Genomic DNA, 15,856 nt, shown 5'->3' on the forward strand with positions numbered 1-15,856 from the left:
CATTATAAAAGAAGACCATAAGCCTTTTAAAACTACTCCCTACTTTTTCCAATGACTCTTTTAAAAATAAGCCTTGATCATTACTTTAATCAAATCAATACTCACATCTTGATTATATTCCAAGAAGACATGGAAATTTAAATCTTTTCTCAAAATAGGATGTGCTGCCACACGACACAGGAATACTTCATGCATTGCAACAGTCTTCTTGAATATTGCCAAGTATTCACTAGAAACAATACACAAAATTAAAGGTAAAACACTGCATCATTTAGAAAATCATCTGCATATTTTCAGCAAATAATCTTTAAATTATTCTAAATGCAAAATTAGAGATATAATCCAAGTAAACAAAGGTTTTAGTTGAACTGTTAATATATAAAACCCAGCTCTGAAAAGACTTCATGCTAGTTAGTAGTATTTATTATAGTTAAATGTTAGTATTTTTGGTTTTATGAACCTTTCTTCCTATGCAAGTTGATTTTAAAGGTAACTATAGGGGTATTTGTTTTCAGCTTCAGAGAAAGTATATTACACATTATTGGATACAATTTTACTGATTCAATTTCTAGATTTAATTACTACTTTTAAACAATTTCATACAAAAAAATATCAAAACCCAAATCTAAGTAAGCATATTTTCAACATTAATACATATTTTCTCCTAATTACCCAGAAACACAAGAAAGAAACACACCATAGAGAGACTTTTTACCATTACATCGAAGAACTGTGTTTAAAATATTTTAATATCAGTGAATCACAGCGATCATAAAGTATATACATGTCAGTTTGAAGAAAAAAAAAACCACTTAAGGAAAAGGCCCAATATTCTTGCTTCAACTACGTGCAAGGAGGATAAGTTTTACATACCAGCAAACCAGCAGGACCAATGTTGGGAGAAGTTTGATCTCTGTGAGGGTAGTCATTCAGTGAAGACAAAAAAGAAGGATGCAGAGGATGGAGGTAGCAGTAGAATAAACCCAAGGTTCTCTGTTATCCAACCCCTAACCAGACCACAAAAGAATCATGATCAGGGCCACTGGAAAACCACAGATTCTTCAATATTAATGTGCTCTGCTAATTTCCAGTTTTCAGTCTTATAAACTAAAACTATGTAACTTGTATTAGACTATTGCTTGCACCCAGCATTGACAGAATTCTTAAAATATCTGTCACCGTACAGTTTGACAAAGAAGAGCTACTTTGCAATTCATCTTGTCAAGAATTTAGTATTCTGAAAAGGACTCTAGCAGCAATGTGAATATATGCTTATAACTGAATCTAAGTGGAAGAGGAGAAAGGAAAAGCATGAAGGGGAGAAATAACCAGAAAAAGAACGATGAGGGGGATGACAATGCAAGGAAAATTATTTCCTTGTAAAATTCTCAAAATACAGAAAAACAATATACAGCAAATCCAAAATTACTTCAAATATTTAATAAAAGAGGAAAGTATTTTGTGTTTTCAACAAATATGCTAAAAATGAAATGGAAAGCCCAGCCAGCGTGGCTCAGTGGTTGAGTGTTGACCTATGAACCAGGAGGTCACCGTTCGATTCCCAGCCTGGGCACATGTGAAGGTTGTGGGCTCAATCCATAGTGTGTGGGGCATGTAGGAGGCAGCCAATCAATGATTCCCTCTCATCATTGATGTTTCTCTCTCTCTCTCTCCCCCTTTCCTCTCTGAAATCAATAAAAATTTTTTTAAAAAGGAAATATCTCAAATTTTCAAAGATTTAATACATTTCTAGTATATATGGAACTAATTATCATATAATGAAAAACATTATTAAACTGCGCTTTTGTTACTTTCCTATTTTAGTCTCTTCAGCCAGAGACTGAGGGAAAAATAGGCAGAGAAGAGGGGAAAAATCTCTGTCTCTCACATGCACACACACTTAAAAAGAACAGGATATATGCAGAATTGCTCAGTGCATACTTCTATGAGAAACAGAAATTTTGGTAGTATGCACATATCGAAAAAAGATCACCAGGTTACCCTAGCTGATTTGGCTCAGTGGATAGAGCGCTGGCCTGCAGACTGAAGGGTTCCCGGTTCAAGTCTGGTTAAGGGCACATGCCCGGTAGGGGGTGTGCAGGAGGCAGCCGATCAATGATTCTCTCTTATCACTGATGTTTCTATCTCTCTCTCCCTTCCTCTCTGAAATCAATAAAAATATATTAAAAAAAATATCACCAGGTTGCTAATGACTAAGACCTTATAAATAAAAAATAAGTTTATTCTGCTTTAAAAAGTCATTATTTTTCATAAACTTTTGAACCCTCCATTATTAATTTTCAGTTCTATTTGAACCATTAATTTAAAGAATTTTACAATGTAGACAATTATTCTATAATTTTCCTGTAGGCTCTGATCATGACTGTTAACACTGGTTGTGTGACTTAAGCTTGCATCTTCCAGAAAGGGTCACTGTGGTGAAATGATTAAAAGGATGGGATATTGGAGAGCACACACACACAAAAATAAATAAATAAAGTTAAAAGGGGCATTAAAACAAGCACAATTAACAAAAGCAACAAAAATCACATACGCTTCCAGTTCCTGTTTCATCTTTGTGAATTCCTCCTTCGTCATGGACCCTTCTCCTTCTCCAAGCTTCTGTAGTTTTTCCCTTGAAGCATCAAAATCAGGTCTTGGTGGTGCTGGTGGGATCTGTAATAGAACCAAATCACTAACTTTAACGACTATTTTATTTCTTGCAGCAGTTGTACTATAGCTACCATAAAAGACTTTGTGAATGAGAAGAGGGCACCAGTAACATCCCAAGTCAGGTTAGAGAATTTTATTAGGTCTAGAAATTCAAATCCTTGAAACCATTTATACCAAGAAAGAAATATAGCAGGGCATTTATTTTCTAGTATTAGAACAGTAGTTTGTATAGGTACATTAAGCTCTGATTACACACTAAGTAAATATATATAGCAAATATGCATATCATTTTCAAAAGTATGTAAATGGTATAATTAAATACAAATACATTTTTTAAATTAATGAATTCAAAGTACCTTTACCCTATTCTGTGTTTTTAAAAATTAATGAATGCTAACAGTAAGGTCAAGCAAGGGATGCTAAAGTGGGTTCCTGGATTGGAGCAGTGTACTAGAAGCAGAAAACACTGGCTTAAAAACAGGAAGAGAACAAGACACACTAATCTCATTCTATTCACTCACAGTAAGGTGATAAATAAGCACTTACCTTAACTGGAAGAGAAATATCATTCAAGAAAGGATATAAGAAAAAAGGAGGAAGGGCCTACAAGAACTGTTAAGGGGAAATGATGGAAATTAAAGAGAGCAGGTAAGATACGAGGAAGAAAAATAAAAAAAAAAAAAATAAAAATGACTGCTAGAAAATGATTATATCAAGGAAAACAATAGGGAAAGAAGCATCAAGTATAGTCAAGCACATGTTTGTTCATGCTTGCACATGGCATCTACTACATGCCAGGCATGATGCTGAGCAATGGACATAGGAAAATATGTCCAGTCTTGATCTTTGAGGAGTGTTTAGCTTCTAGAAGGAGACAGTAGTAAGAAAATGCCATCAGACAAGAAAATGAGAGAAGAAAAAGGTGGAAATAGGACAGGAAGAGAAAGAGGAGCTTCCAGGTTGGTGAACATAATTGACATGCTGGGAAGGGGGAAGGAGGGGTACCTGGAGAAGGCCTGAAAGCTCTGTGCCCACCCCACATCCCTATACCTTGTCCTCTAGATGTCTTCCATTTGGTTGTTCCTGAGTTGTATACTTTCTATAAACTGGTAATTGTAAACAACAACAACAACAATACCCAAAAGAATGCACTGTCAATTGTAGAAAGAGAAGCAAATGACTAAGAAGCGGTCATGAGAATGAAGATGGAATCAGGTCAGGATGATTTCAATGGCATTTGAGTGTGGTTAACAGCTAAGGCACAACATATGGTACATATTTAAATTAGATAACCTCTTAAACAGCCTCCAACTCAAAATTTAATCTACCTACCTAAGGGTTCAAAACTAGTATGGTTTGTAACACCCCCTTAATGAATCCCTAGGACAAGTCTGTTACAATTCCAATATACAGTAAGAATTTAAGTTTAAATGAGGTAGCATAACATATCCACACTCCCTCACTCCTAAACAAGACAATTCAGAATTAAAGGTGGTAACCAATTATGTTTTGTAACTGGCAATTTTTGAAAATTACATTACATTACATTAAAAATGCTAAATAAGATTTCAACACAAAGTATCTAAAACACTCCTAAAAATAAGATTAAAATGGAACCTCAACACTTACAATGTAACCTGCATAGTCTTCATTTTCAACAAAGGAATCATGAAGCCAGATAAATTCCTCATGTTGTCGAACGACAGAAAACTCATTTTGTTTAAAATTTGGCAATGAACTCTGCAAAGACAGAAATTCTCTTGAATAAAAATTAAAATTACACTAAAAAGCTTTAAATAAACATTTCACCTTTACTTAAAAAGTTATTCTATTACTATATATCAAACTCAACTATGCAAACAAAAGAAAATAGATCTACAATCTGAAAATGTGCCTGAAAGCTGAAATGTAAAAATAATTTATAAGACAGCAATTTGATTAACTAAAGGAACACAACAAAATTAAAAACACTGACAAAATTCTATATAATAAAAGCCCAGCAACTGAAAGAGCGGAACAACCAGAATGACCAGAGACCAGAATGACCACGGCCCCTTGCCCTGGCTGGCCCCACCCCGCAGCAAGCCGTTAGGAGTGATCAGGCAGGCAGGCGAGTGGTTAGGAGTGATGAGGCAGGCAGAGGTGCTTAGGGGCAATTAGGCAGGCAGGCAGAGGTGGTTAGGGGCAATCAGGCAGACAGGCAGAGGTGGTTAGGGGCAATCAGGCAGACAGGCGAGTGGTTAAAGGTGATCAGGCAGGCAAGACAAGTGGTTAGGGGCGATCAGGCAGGCAAGACGAGTGGTTAGGGGCGATCAGGCAGGCAGGCCAGCAGTTAGGGGCGATCAGGCAGGCAGGCGAGCCGTTAGGAGCCAGTGGTCCCAGATTGCAAGAGGATGCAGGCCGGGCTGAGGGCTTCTCCCCCCATGCATGAATTTCGTGCACTGGGCCTCTAGTATATTAATAAAAGTCTAGAGAAAATTAAATTTGCATTATGTCTAGGTTCTATGATTCATTCTTTTTTGTGTGTATGTGTATTCCAATAAAACTTTATTTACAAAAACAGAAGCTAAGCTAGATTTGGCCTGAGGACCCTAATTTGATGAGTCATCATCTATAGTAATATCTTTACATATCTTCTCTCTCTTCACAATAGGTTGCCAAAGGAGTGAAGTGAATAAACCACATTCAGAAGAACACACCTTTTCACAGGAAGTACAGACTAATGCGGGAAACATCATGTTGACCCCTTAACCAACACAGACTCTACTACATGTCAATGACAATTGAGAGGTGTTTGCTTATGGAAGAAAGTTCTTCTATTAGCATAATATGTGTGCGCTGTGTCTATATACTCAAACACTCGGAATTTTTCTCCAAGCTCCATCTCTATGCAAATGCCATTATTTTGTTTTTTTCAACTACTCATGTTGTAAGTCACTTTTAATTCCACACCCGAGGATATGTTTTTATTGATTTTTTTTTCAAAGGAAGAAATAGAGGGTATGGGGGTGGGGGGAAGGAGACACCCGAGGAAGAAGCATCAATCTGTTGCCTCCCGATTGGGGATCAAACCTGACTGTGGATCAAACCTGAAACCTTTTGGTGTATATGGAACTATGCTCCAACTAACTGGCCACCAGGCTAGGGTGTAAGTCACCTTTCACAGTCTGTGTAAAACTCACCTGGCCAGTGTTACTCAGTGGTTGAGCGTCGACCTATGAACCAGGTTATGGTTTGATTCCCCATCAGGGCACATGCCTGGGTTGTGGGCTCGGTCTCCAGGAGGCAGCTGATCAATGATTCTCTCTCATCACTGATGTTTCCTTATCTCTCTCTCCCTCTCCCTTCCTCTCTGAAATCAATAAAAATATTTTTGAAAAATAAAATAAAAACATGATTAAAAAATTGTGTAAAAGATTTCTAATTAGATATAGACATGTATGTTTTAGTTCCTTCCACAAACATGATTTATATACATAATGTTGAGAAACCCTAAGAGGCAAACTCCTCAGCAAATTCTTAAGTGTATCAAATATCATGCAAGATTGCAACCCAGTTAAAATCTTAGAAATGTTGTAGTCCCTTTAGGGAGAAAAAAGTCATTGTTTTTATAGTGTGTGAGTCTGCTTATTACTGTGAGTCACTTGGTTTTGACTACTCATGCAATTCATATAGTGGATTTTGTTAGTGCTATGCACTAAATATTCCTAGCATATAGCAGAATTGCACTCTGTGCCTCCTTTAAAGAAAAAAAAAAAAGAACTTCTAATTTAATTTTTCAATTACTGTTTATATTCGTTATTATTTTATATTAGTCTCAGGTGTATAGCGTAATGCTTAAACAATCATATATACTTTACAAAGTGTTCCCCCTAATATTTTTAGTGCCCACTTGGCACCATACACATTTATTACAATATTATTGACTATACTAGAGGCCCAATGCATGAAATTTGTGCAAGGGGTTCGGCCCTCGCAGCTGCGGCGGCTTGTCTCGGCCCTTGCAGCCCCGGCTTCATCCGGAAGGTTGTTAGGCTGTCTGGTCTAATTAGCATATTATGCTTTTATTATTATAGTTTCCCTATGCTGTACTTTTACATCTCCATGACTATTTTGTAACTACCAATTTGTACTTAATCCCTTCACCTTTTCACAGAGTCCCTCAACACTCATTCCCTCTGGCAACCTTCAGTTTGTTCTCTGTGTTTATGAGTCTCTTTCAATTTTTATTTATTTTTTTCTTTAGATTTCACATATAAGTGAAATCATATGTGACTTATTTCTCTGACTTATTTCATTTAGCACAATACCCTAGGCCCATCCATGCTATCGCAAATGGTTAAGATTTCATTCTTTTTATGACTCATTCTTAATGTTAATCTTTAAAAAATATATTTCCTAAAAAAATAATTCCATTTACCATTGCAACAAAAAAATTAAGATACCTAGGAATAAACTTAACTAAGGAGGTGAAAGACCTGTACTCCGAAAACTACAGGACACTGAAAAAAGATGGAGCAAGATATAAACAAGTGGAACAATATACTGTGTTCGTGGATTGATTGAATCAACATCTTTAAAATGTCCATACTACCCAAAGCAATCTATAGATTCAATGCAATTCCCATTAAAATACCAACAGCATATTTTACAGAGGTAGAAAAAACTCTGCAAAAATTTATATGGAATAAAAAAGACCCTGAATAGCTGCAGCAATCCCAAGAAAGAAGAATAAAGTTGGAGGATCACAATACCAGATTTCAAGCTATGTTACAAAGCCACTGTCCTCAAAACTGCCTGGTACTGGCACAAGAACAGACATATAGACCAATGAAACAGAACAGAGAACCCAGAAATCGACCCAAGCCATTATGCTCCATTAAAATTTGACAAAGGAGGCAATAGCATATAATGGAGTCAAGAGAGTCTCTTCAAAAAATGGTGTTGGGAAAATTGGACAGATACATGCAAAAATTTGAAACTAGACCACCAACTTATACCATACACAAAAATAAACTCAAAATGGATAAGACTTAAATGTAAGACAGGAAATCATAAAAATCTTAGAAGAATCCATAGGCAGCAAAATATCAGACATATATTGTAGCAATATCTTTACTGACACATCTCCTAAGACGATGGAAACTAAGAGAAAACAAACAAATGTGAGTATAGGAAAATAAAAAGCTTCTGCACTGCAAAAGAAACCCTCAACAAAACAATAAGAGAGCCCACTGCATGGGAGAACATATTTGCCAATGTTATATTGGATAAGGCAGTGGTTGGCAAACTGTGGCTTGCGAGCCACATGCGGCTCACGAGCCACGGTTTGCCACTCTGTTGACTAATGAGTTTGCTGACCACTGGGATAAGGTGTTAATCTCCAAAATATATAGGGAACTCATACAACTTAACAAAAGGAAGACAAACAATACAATCAAAAAATGGGCAAAGGACCAAAATAGACACTTTTTCAAAGTGGTCATACAGAAGGCCAAGAGACATAGGAAAGAATGCTCAAAGTCACTAATCATCCAAGAGATGCAATTCAAAACGATGATGAGGTACCATCTCACACCTGTCAGAATGGCTATCATCAACAAATCAACAAACAACAAGTGCTGGCGAGGATATAGAGAAAAAGGAACCCTGGTACACTGCTGGTGAGAATGCAGACTAGTGCAGCCACTATGGAAAACAGTATGGAGTTTCCGCAAAAAAATTAATGGAACTCCCATTTGACCCAGTGATCCCACTTCTACGAATATATCCTAAGAACTTAGAAACACCAATCAGAAAGAATATATGCACCCCTATGTTCATAGCAGCACAATTTACAATAGCTAAGATTCGGAAACAGCCTAAGTGCCCATCAGCAGCTGAGTGGATTAGAAAACTGTGGTACATCTACACAATGGAATACTATGCTGCTGTAAAAAAGAAAGAACTCTTACCATTTGCAACTCTAGGATGAACCTAGAGAGCATTATGCTAAGCCAGAGGTCGGCAAACTCATTAGTCAACAGAGCGGCAAACCGCGGCTCGCGAGCCGCATGTGGCTCGCGAGCCGCATGTGGCTCGCAAGCCGCACTTTGCTGACCACTGTGCTAAGCGAAATAAGCCAGTCGGAGAAAGATAAATATCACATGATCTCACTCATTTGTGGAATATAATGAACAACATAAACTGATAAACGAAAATAGATACAGAGCCCTAGTTGGTTTGGCGTCGGCCTGTGGACTGAAAGGTCCCCAGTTCAATTCCAGTCAGGGGCACATGCCCAGGTTGCAGGCTTGATTCTCAGTGTGAGGTGTGCAGGAGGCAGCCGATCAATGATTCTCTGTCATCAATGATGTTTCTCTCTCTCTTCCTCTCTGAAATCATTAAAAATATATTAAAAAAAAATAGAGCCCTAACTGGTTTGGCTCAGTGGATAGAGCATCGGCCTGTGGACTGAAGGGTCCCGGGTTCGATTCCGGTCAAGGGCATGTACCCTGGTTGTGGCCACATCCCCAGTAGGGCGTGTGCAGGAGGCAGCTGGTCGATGTTTCTCTCTCATCGATGTTTCTGGCTCTCTATCCCTTTCCCTTCCTCTCTGTAAAAATTCAATAAAATATATTAAAAAATACATATATATTAAAAAAACAGATACAGAGACATAGAAGCATCGAACAGACTGTCAAAGCTCAGGGGGAAGGCAGGGGTGGGGGTGGGGGTGGGGTAAGAGATCAACCAAAGGACTTGTATGCATGCATATAAGCACAGCCAAGGGATACAGACAGTAGTGGGTGAGGGCATGTGCTGGGGGGTGGGAGAGGTCAATGGGGGGAAAAAGGAGACATATGTAATACTTTCAACAAAAAAGAATTAAAAAAAAAATTTTCCCTACAACATTTTTGATAAAATAGCACCAGTGAATTATAAACGAAAACACACACACACACACACACACACACACACACACACACACACACACACACAGTTTAGTTCTATGTTCAAAAGCAAAGTTCTAGTCAATATATTATTACATATCTCATATTAGCACAATAAATACCTAAAATAATACAAGCATAAAATCACATTTACCTTTGTGTGAACAGTGAATTTTACTTTATCTCTTTCACTAAGAGCATCAGAAATGTCCACTTGCAGAGCAGCATCACTTTGAAGATCTACATTTATTGCTTTAAGCTAGAAAAATAAAATAATACCTTAATAAAAATTCTGTGGGCTTTTATATTTCATTCTTCTTCCAGATTAATTAGATAATGCAAAAACAAAACTAAAGTAACAAAAGACTTTTATATCTAAAAAATACTCAATTTCATTTAATCTACATACATATTTTTGGGCAGTTACTTTGGGTATGCTATTATCCTAACTAATTTTCATCTATACCATTCAACTATGCTCTGTATGAGTTAATGTATTAACTATAATTGATTCTTTAATTTCACCCCAAAAGTAAACTGTCTTCCAAGATGTTTCATTAAATTTCAAATGTTTTAAAATTAAGGAATGTACCCTCTTTTAAGAACAAGAAAAATAATAAAAATAATGGCCAGTAATTTTAACTCTATTACTTATTTTAATTCAGGAATACACAATGAGACTATTAAGTATAGTTAAATATATTACATATATGAAAAGTGCTAAAAAATGCTAACATACACCACTCAGTAACTTCTGTGATATAATTTCACATCTTACTCTGCAAGCTTTAATACATTAGAATTGGATATGTTCTCTATTTACTTGTCTATTCATTTTTTTTAAATCCTCATCCGATGACATGTATGTATGTGTGTGTTTTTAAATCGATTCTTAGAAACAGGAAGGGAGAAACATTGATTGGCTGCCTCCTGTACACATCCCAACCCGGGATGGAACCTGAAACCTAGGTATGTGCCTTGGTCGGAAATCAAACCTGCAACCTTTTTTTTTTAGTGTATGGGACGACATTCCAACTGTCTGAGCCACCTGGCCAGGGCTCCACTAACAATTCTTAAGTTTCATTAATTTTTCTTCCACTTTAAACAAATAAGCATTCTAACATGGTTGGGAAGTTTGGAGACTTATAAAAGAATCAAATACACTAAAAAAGAAAATAAATCTCAGCCAGATGCAAAGATATGAAATATTTAAAGTCTAATTAACTAGCCTACTTCAAATACTCTAGTTGTAAAACCTAGAACCTACTTTGCCAATCTCAGTCATTAGCATTGCAAATTTCATTTATAATGTAAATGGAAAAATGCTGTAAACAAAATTGTTTGTACTTTAGGATTACAATTATATTTAAAAAAATCCTATATAATAAAAGCGTAATATGCAAATCAACTTAACAATGACTGAACAGGGGGCAGGGTCAGCGAGCAGGCAGCACCATGCCAGCCAATGTGTGTGCCAGTGTGCATAGGGAGGGGACGGTGATCGGGGGTGGAGGTGACCAGCTGCAGTGGAGGGGCGACTGGGGGGGGGGGCAGGGCTGGCCGCACGCTGGCCAGCACCATCCCCTGATAGGCCCGCCCAGTCACCTCCCACAGAGGGGGGCCAGACTGTGGCTTAGGCCTGCTCTCCCCTCACCCCCTCTGCCCCGGGCCTGAGGGACCCCTCCAAGTGCATGAATTTTCATGCACTGGGCCTCTAGTGTATACATAAATGGCTTATAAGAAATACAACAAAATGTGAATAGCAGTGGATTTTTAAAAAAATATATTTTATTGATTTTTACAGAGAAGAAGGGAGAGGGATAGAGAGTTAGAAACATCGATGAGAGAGAAACATCAATAGCTGCTTCCTGCACACCCCTTACTGGGGATGTGCCTGCAACCAAGTTACATGCCCTTGACCGGAATTGAACCTGGGACCCATCACTCCGCAGGCCGACGCTCTATCCACTGAGCCAAACCGGTTAGGGCAGCAGTGGATTTTCTTTACTAGTATATATTCTTTTATTCTCCCAATTTTCCAAAGTATGCATGTATTACTTTTATAAATAGGCAAAAAATCCCTTTTAAACAGAAATTCTGTAATTCATTAAAAGATAAATTTTGTTAAGTTTTTCATTAAATAGGGTTAACTTTATTAGTAATGAAAAAAGTAACATTACTATTTCATTTTTGCACTATTGGTTCTAGACTGAGTAGACATATTTTTAAAAATAGCCTAGCTGGCATGGCTCAGCAGTTGAGTGTCAACCTATGAACCAGGAGGTCACAGTTTGGTTCCCAGTCAAGGCATATGCTGAGGCTGCAGGCATAAAGGAGGCAGCCAAGCAATGATTCTCTCTTACCATTGACTAGAGGCTCAGTGCATGAAATTTGTGCAGGGGGGGGGGGTCTCCCTCAGCCCAGCCTGCACCCTCTCCAATCTGGGATCCCTCTCACAATCTAGGACTGCTGGCTCCCAGCTGCTTGCCTGCCTGCCTTCCTGATTGCCCCTAACCGCTTCTGCCTGCCAGCCTGATCACCCCCTAACCACTCCCCTGCCAGCCTGATTGATGCCTAACTGCTCCCCTGCCAGCTTGTTTGCCCCTAACTGCCCTCCCCTGCAGGCCTGGTACCCCCCAACTGCTCTCCCCTGCAGGCCTGGGTCCCCCCCAACTGCCCTCCCCTGCAGGCTTGATCGTCCCCAACTGCCCTCTTTTCAGGCCTGGTCCCTCCCAACTGCCCTCCCCTGCTGGCCATCTTGTGGTGGCCATCTTGTGTCCACATGGGGGCAGGATCTTTGACCACATGGGGGCAGCCATCTTGTGTGTTGGAATGATGGTCAACCTGCATATTACTCTTTTATTAGATAGGATAGAGGTCTGGTGCACGGGTGGAGGCCAGCTGGTTTCCCTGAAGGGTGTCCTGGATCAGGGTGGGGGTTCCACTGGGGCATGGGGCAGCCTGGGCAAGGGGCCTGTGGTGGTTTGCAGGCCAGCCACGGCCCCCGGCGACCCAAGAGGAGGCCCTGGTATCTGGGATTTATTTATCTTCTACAATTGAAACTTTGTAGCCTGGAGTGGAGGCCAAGGCAGGCCAGGGCTACAGAAGCTTGGCTTCCTCCATCACCGGGGGCAACCCTAGCCTCCTGCTCTCTCCAGCTCCATGGCTGCCGCCATTTTTGTTGGGATTTTTTATCTTCTATAATTGAAACTTTGTAGCCTGGAGTGGAGGCCTGGGCCGGCAAGGGCAAGCGGAAAGCTTGGCTTCCTCCATTGCCGGGGAAACCCAAGCCTCCCTCCTGCTCTCTGTGACTGCAGCCATCTTGGTTGGGTTTATTTGCATATTCGCTCCTGATTGGCTTGTGGGTGCAGCGGAGGTATGGTCAATTTGCATATTACTCTTTTATTAGATAGGAAGTTAAATTTCAATTAGTAATCATATTTTTAAAAGTTTATGCTGTAAACATACATAAAACCATTTAATAATGTTTTAAAATTGTTACTGTTCCCAATGCTACATGTAGCCCATTGACTGACAAATGAAATTAAAAGTTGCCTTGAATTACTATGAAGTTTTCTTTTTCCAATTATCTCACTGCCTTTGCAATATTGGAAACATAGAGAATACTTTGTTCTTTGGTTTTCTTATTTCTATTCAGTCTTATTTAGGTCTTCTTATTGCCCTTTCTACCTTTTCTCCAACCCTTACCATAATTTTAGTTTAAGAAACCTGTTTCCTTTTTTTTATTTACTCACATCCAGGTCACTTTAAAAATGTTTAAAAGGCTGAATAATGGCTCCCCTCAAAATATCTACATACAAATCCCTGGAACATGTGGATGTTACCTTATATGGTAAAGAAGGACTTTTGCAGGTGAAATTAAATTAAGGATTTGGGGATGGGGAGATGATCCTGGATTATAAAACTAGGCAATATAATAAAATCACCTTCCTCAAGTAATCCCCCCACATTACTACAAAAATTTCACTGAAAGCTAGTCATTAGCTATTTCTTTAATTCTAGATGCATATTTTTTACATTTTAACATATCTGAAATAGGAATGCCTTGCATTTGATGACAAATTACAGTTTAAGTGGCATTTTTTTCCTTAGTGGTATATAAATGAAAATATATCTTCCAATCAATTGTACCCTAGATTTGATAAAATATCATGTTGTAAATTTGTTAATTACATAAAATGTATGGCAGATTTTCTTCTTTGTTTAAGGAAAAGTCAATAACTTTAGAGTGTGTTTATTAGGGAAAAGAATCAAAGCAAACAATTTGTGATTCATCAACAGGTTATCTGAGGAAATGCTAATTAGACTACATTCACTGGTTTAATCCTTATCTGGCCAATAAACATTGTACTTTCTTTTGCCAAAGAATAACTAGGTTAAACATTTGTGTCATGGTCAAGAAAAAGACTAGAAGAAAAAATAGATTAAGCAACACCAATACAGTATCATTAGAAAAATAATTTAAAGACACTGCCCTATTGTTGACAAATTAATTCTCCACATATAAAAATTTAGTAAAGAAGACATTCACTACTCGTTTACTACACTGGCTCATTTATAATAAAGTATCTACTTTAAAACCTAAAATGTTAGTTGTTTATCTTTTGCCAGAAAAGCAAATGTATAGAGATGGTTGGATGAAGGAGGAGGAAATGAAGGAAAAAATTTTATTATAATAGTCTCTCAATTGGTCTCTTGCTTCTGCACTTTCCCTTATTCAATCTATTCCTTATAGAGCCACCAGAATGATCCCATTAAACTGGAAATCATTCTTCTGCTCAAAACCCAAGAGGTCCCCTTGGAGAAAAGCCAAAGTCCTTACAGTGGCTCACCAGGCCCCAATTAATCTGCATCTGACATGGTCCCTTATTAACATACCATTCCCCTGGCTCACTGCAGCTTGGCCATAGGGTCTTGTTGTTGTTCCATGAACATACAGGCATGTGCCACCCCATACACCTATCTACATGGCTTATGCACTCATTTCCTTTGTCTTTATGAAGTATCACATCATGAAGGCTTTGCCTGGCTCCCTATGAAAAATGCAGCTCCACCCACACCCCAACAATCCCTATCCCTACTTCATTTTTTTCATAGCACTTGTTCACCATCTACTATATTTTATTTATTGTTTTTTAATGGTCTCCTCTGACTAGAATGCCAGTTCTTTGAGGACAAAGATCTTGGGGTAGTTCTTAACAAATATTTGTTGAATGGAAAGAAAGAGTAGAAAGAAAGGTGGTAACCATAACAGGGCGAAGAAACTGTTTTCAGGTAATTATGGCACAATCAATTAAAAAAGTCCCAAGAGAGCCAGGCTGGTGTGGTTCAGTGGTTGAATGTCAACCTGTGAACTTGGAGGTCATGGTTCTATTCCTGGTCAGGGCACATGCTCGGGTTTGTGGGCTTGGTCCCCAGTGTGGGGCACGCAGGAAGCAGCTGATCAATGATTCTCTCATCATTGATGTTTCTATCTCTCTCTCCCTCTCCATTCCTCTCTGAAATCAATAAAAAACATTAAAAAAAAAAATCCAAGAGAGAGACAAAAGTAAATTCTGTTAAGATAATTCAAGTCAAATTTAAAATCTATTTTAACTCCTAGCCCAGTTATGATTTTTAAAGTCCTATATACCCAGCAGTCAAATCAATGGTTGATTATACATACACTAGTGGCCCAGTGCATGAATTTGTGCACACTGAAAGGAAATTACTTAGAAGAAATATTTTAATATCGCTATTCACCCTTTTTCTATAATGGAAGTGTCAACCAAATTCACTATCGACAATGACAGATCGAAACACACGTGTGCGATTGGCGCCAGTGAGAGCTTTATATGTATCACGCATGTACGAGTCAACTTAGCCTTTTATAGATATAGAACAAACTTGCTTAACTAGACCTGCTTTCTGATTTAGCTAAACTTTTTCCAACCCAGTGAAGCACCCCAACTTCTCTTTCAGGTAATTGGCAGCAACACAGCAGTAAATATCAACAGGAAGCCAATTATTATTGTAGATCATGCAGGAAGAACAAAGGGTAAAATATTTAACTGCAGCAGTGTTTGACCATATTCTGCGCAGTGAGAAAACCATTTTCAAGGTCCACCATTTCTTACTTCTTCTCAGTCGGGTCAAGTTTCTAAACTTTCTAAATCTCAATTTTCCAGCTAATGTAAAGAAAGTAGGATTCCACCGAGTCTCTTATTTACCTACTCCAGGACTTCTGTGAG

At 38.3% G+C, this 15,856-nt stretch overlaps 1 protein-coding gene across 1 annotated transcript in view; it reads right to left on the reverse strand.

Annotated features, from left to right (window-relative positions):
* The window catches only part of SNX6 (sorting nexin 6), a 65,979-nt gene that overhangs the window by 43,436 nt on the left and 6,687 nt on the right, over window positions 1–15,856 (reverse strand). Inside the window, exons 3-6 of the mRNA XM_080682545.1 lie at window positions 9,760–9,864; window positions 4,303–4,413; window positions 2,555–2,676; window positions 106–229 (exon numbers count right to left, since the gene is read on the reverse strand). Of these exons, the coding sequence (XP_080538671.1) occupies window positions 106–229; window positions 2,555–2,676; window positions 4,303–4,413; window positions 9,760–9,864 (462 nt within the window). The remainder of the gene's footprint in view (window positions 1–105; window positions 230–2,554; window positions 2,677–4,302; window positions 4,414–9,759; window positions 9,865–15,856) is intronic.

This window comes from Plecotus auritus (assembly GCF_963455305.1).
Source record: "Plecotus auritus genome assembly, chromosome: 1".
Lineage (NCBI taxonomy): Eukaryota > Metazoa > Chordata > Mammalia > Chiroptera > Vespertilionidae > Plecotus > Plecotus auritus.